Source organism: Solea senegalensis, unplaced genomic scaffold, assembly GCF_019176455.1.
Source record: "Solea senegalensis isolate Sse05_10M unplaced genomic scaffold, IFAPA_SoseM_1 scf7180000013937, whole genome shotgun sequence".
Taxonomy (NCBI): Eukaryota; Metazoa; Chordata; class Actinopteri; order Pleuronectiformes; family Soleidae; genus Solea; species Solea senegalensis.
Genome location: NW_025320920.1, coordinates 2,576 through 6,904, shown reverse-complemented (window position 1 = coordinate 6,904; position 4,329 = coordinate 2,576). Strand labels below are relative to the sequence as shown.

Sequence of the window (4,329 nt, the reverse complement as noted above, 5' to 3'; positions counted from 1 at the left end):
CCTCTACAACCAAACCTGTAGAGGCGAGGCAAACTATAGTGGAAACTATATCGTCGCGCTCGTTCTCTGAACTGCCTTGTGATTGGTCAAGGTCTCGTGTCACTCTCGAAGTCAATGCGACCAGAGGTGAAGCAGAAGTGTAGTTTTCTCTCATATCACTTGATTTTTATTTTGCTGGTAGGTTATTATGGAATTGTTGCACAATAATGTCACAGAAAATCCAGCCTACAGCAGCTTTGATCAAGTTCTTTTGAACTCGTTTTTACTATTTGCTCAATAAACTCTCTCCTACTCTCTGTCTGCAGATCCTGGATGGCTCTCGACCAACCTGGGTATCCTGACCTGCATCGAGTGTTCAGGTATCCACCGAGAGATGGGGGTCCATGTCTCCAGGATCAAGTCTTTAAGTCTGGACAGTCTGGGGACCTCAGACCTGTTGGTAGGTCAGACTTGTTAACTAACGTCTGTCCTGTAATGAGCTGTAGGTTTATATATATATGTAGGTAATATATAAATGTTTGTTTCTGAGAAATAGTCAGTGTGTTGAACATTAAATACCCAGCTGCAGATGGGAAGCACTTTTTATTTGTTGTCATCATTCGTTCTTTCTCCAGTTGGCCAGGAATGTTGGTAACTGTGGTTTTAACGAAATACTGGAGGCAAATCTTCTGAGTCCGTCTCTGAAGCCGTCCCAAGACAGTCACATGTAAGCACAACACACACGCACACATACTCACATGCCATGTCAAGTGACACTCGATATTGCAGTTTTATAAATTAAACACAATATACATATATGTATTTACTTGCACTGTGCAGGGCAGAGCGGAAGGACTACATCCTGTTGAAATATCAGAACGTTCATTTTGCGAGGCGGAGCCACAGCTCCGCTGCAGCGCTACGTGCCGGCCTGCAGGAGGCGACCAAGAACTGCAACATCTACAGTCTGATCCAGCTGTATGCTCAGAGGACAGACCTGACCCAGCCACTGCACTCACACATACAGGTATACATGCACATGACGTGTGATTGACTGATGAGAGAGTGTATTTGTGGTAGTATTATGCACAAGTTAACCTGACACACTCTGTGTTTTCATGTCAACAGGAGAAGGGGGAGAGTGCGCTCCACCTTGCCGTCCTTTTGGCCGACAGAACTTCACTGCACATCCTGGAATTTCTGGCTCTAAACTGGTCAGTGTTTTTCACAGATCCTGATCTGACGAGGTTTCACTAGTCAATGTGTACACTTGTGTAATTACCTGTGTATGTTTGTTGGTTTTTTTTTGTTTGTTTTTTATAGTGCCAATGTTGACGTTCAGACATCATCAGGGAACACAGCGCTGCACTACAGCTGTCTGCACAACAAGGTCGACTGTGTGAAGCTGCTGCTGAGAGCCAGAGCCAACACACACATCAGTAATAGCCACACACAGTCACAGTCATAACATTACAACGACGAACATCTGCATTATGAAAATGAAGATTTTGTAGACACATACTAATGTGATATGTTATGTGTGTGTGTGTGTGAACAGAGAATGAGTTAGGAGAGACCGCTCTCGACGTAAGCCGCAAGTTAAAGCACAACCACTGTGAGGTGCTGGTGAGTCATAGTTCTGGTCACAGTGACGTCTAATTGACACAAAACTGTTAGTGTCATTGTAATGAAGTGTGTGTGTGTATGTGTGAGTGTGCAGCTGCAGCAGGCCCAATCCGACCAGTTTGACCACCACGTTCATGTGGAGTACGAGTGGCGGCTCCGTCACGACGATCTCTACGATAGTGATGAAGAGTATGATGACAAGGTAACCACGGCAACGGTAGCTCTACAGATTCTCTGAAACAATAATGACAAGGTAGAAAAATGTTAAAACAAGATAAAAAGATCCTGTAATGGGTTCTGTTGTGTCATCTTTATAAGTCCTGTATGAAAACATTAGTAGAATAATGAAGTGAAAAGTGCTAGGTTTGGTTTTTATGTCATGGAATGGAAACAAATTATTGCATAATGATTTTAACACTTAAAAAAAAAAAAAATGTAACTGTGTAACTCTAGCCAATAAATGAACCCCTCTCCTCCACCTTCTATTTCAGAATGGCCCAGTGAAGAAGGAGCGCACCTTGTCCTCCTCTTCATCTTCCTGCACCTCCTTCTCCTTCGCCTCCCGTCCCTTCAGCTTCAGTCAGTCCATGTCCATCACTCCGCCCTCCTCTGGGGCAACAGGAGGAGCAGGTCTGCTCAGCGTGGGCAGGAGGCTCGCCATGGCCATGGACCTCCACAGTCGCACCTCTGGCTCTGTTCCAAGTCCACCTCCACCTCCTCCGTCTTCCCCTGCACCCCCGCTGCCACCCAGGGTCAAAGGTGAAAAGTGAAACTTTTTTTTCACATTTTCAGTATTGGACGATTGCATTCACTTAATCATCACAACTCAAAATAGTGATTGTGCCGCCGTACTGAGAGCCCGGGTTTATTTGTAATGGTAGAATTCACATCTCAGTGTGTTTTTGGTGAGTTTTCATTGAGCTTTAATGAGTAGTTCTCATGTTCTGCTTCTGCCTTGACTCCATCAGTTGTGATCTTAAGTGTGTCTCTATACTGAGAAACACATGAGCTTTATTAGTATTGTATAAACTAAGTTGTTAATGGCTTGAATGTAGCAGACATTTTTGACAATTTTGACATTATTAACTCATTTTGGACGACATACTAAACTATGCCTTTTTGGTGACTTTTTGGAAGTCTTACTAAACTATAACATTTTTGTCTCATTTAGGACGACATAGTAAACTATGACAGTTTTTTCTGATTTTGGACAACATAGTAAACTATGCCTTTATGGTCTCTTTTTGGACGACATACTTAACTGGGACATTTTAGTGACATTTTGGACGACATACTAAACTATGACATTTTTGTCAAATTTTGGATGACATACTAAACTATGACATTTTGGTGTCTTTTTTGGATGACATACTAAACTATGACATTTTAGTGACATTTGGATGACATACTAAACTATGACATTTTGGATGTCATACTAAACTATGACATTTAGTGATATTTTGGATGACATACTAAAGCTATGGCATTTTGTCAAATTTTGGACGACATACTTAACTGGGACATATTAGTGACTTTTGTCTCATTTTGGTGACATACTTAACTGGGACTTTTAGTGACATTTTGGACGACATACTAAACTATGACATTTTGGATGACATACTTAACTATGACATTTTAGTGACATTTTAGATGACATACTAAACTATGACATTTTTGGATGACATACTAAACTATGACATTAGTGATATTTTGGATGACATACTAAACTATGACATTTTGTCAAATTTTGGACGACATACTAAACTATGAAATTTTAGTATATACTGTATGTTTAAACATATTAATGGCCTAAATGCTCTGTGTTTTAAGGGTTAAGGGACTGAAATGTCCCTTTACAAAAACACAGTAATAAAATGTTATTTTCTTTTTTTTTTTATTGTCACATTTTAGCCTAAACAAAACAACTGTACTAAAATACTGTACATACGCACCTTTTCCAAAAATAAAAGAAACCTGATACTTGTGAACTCTACAGGATACATCCTGATGAGTTTTCCACTGTGTCTGGTCAAAATCCACCCAAAATATCTTTGAAACTTAATTCTCCTCTCTGTGTGCTGTCATTCTCCAGCTCCCAATGTTCCTCCTCCTCCCCCTCCTGCTGGGGGGGAGGGGTTGGGTGGGGAGGAGGAGGAAGTAGGGGAGGTCTTCTTCCCCCTGACAGGAAACAGAAAGTCAACCCCTGCTCCTCCAAATGTCATCCAACACAAGAGGAGCTGCTCCGAGTCCAGCTCACATGGTATCATCACAGAGACATGCTGCAAGTAATCTGTCCGAATTACACTGTGTAATTAACTCTGTGTGTGTGTGTGTGTGTGTGTGTAGATTACGGGTTGCCAACCAGCCCCAGGATCTACAGTGGTCCAGACTCCTCCTTTAAGAAGTGTATGTGAGTATCTGATCCAGGAATCATCAGGAAAATGTTTTTTTTGTTTTACAGTTGACAAATATTTTATAAAAAGAATGTTCTAAGTGACAGAGACAAGCAATAAGACCAAGAATGCAAAATTATGTATGATGTGCAGTGCTTAACAAATGTATTACACCACCGACCAAAAAAATTAACAGCATTTGTAATCATCAAAACAAATGTAATGGTTTTAAACACCAGTTATTAGAAGCTCTTTAACCAAAATGATATTTTTAATGCTAAAACATAATTATTATTTGTTATCCATGAATTTTCAAATGTACTGTTTTACA

At 40.6% G+C, this 4,329-nt stretch overlaps 1 protein-coding gene across 1 annotated transcript; it reads left to right on the top strand.

The window, feature by feature from the left end:
- Nucleotides 1-305: 305 nt before the first annotated feature.
- LOC122760686 (arf-GAP with SH3 domain, ANK repeat and PH domain-containing protein 1-like) lies at nt 306-4,011 on the top strand (the record flags this gene model as incomplete). The annotated part of the gene is made up of 10 exons (XM_044015825.1): nt 306-439; nt 615-706; nt 820-1,006; nt 1,108-1,193; nt 1,303-1,418; nt 1,538-1,605; nt 1,700-1,807; nt 2,097-2,364; nt 3,698-3,865; nt 3,952-4,011. Coding segments are annotated over 10 exons (1,287 nt in total), but the record flags the coding sequence as incomplete, so codon positions are not given.
- Between the last annotated feature and the right edge of the window lie 318 nt (nt 4,012-4,329).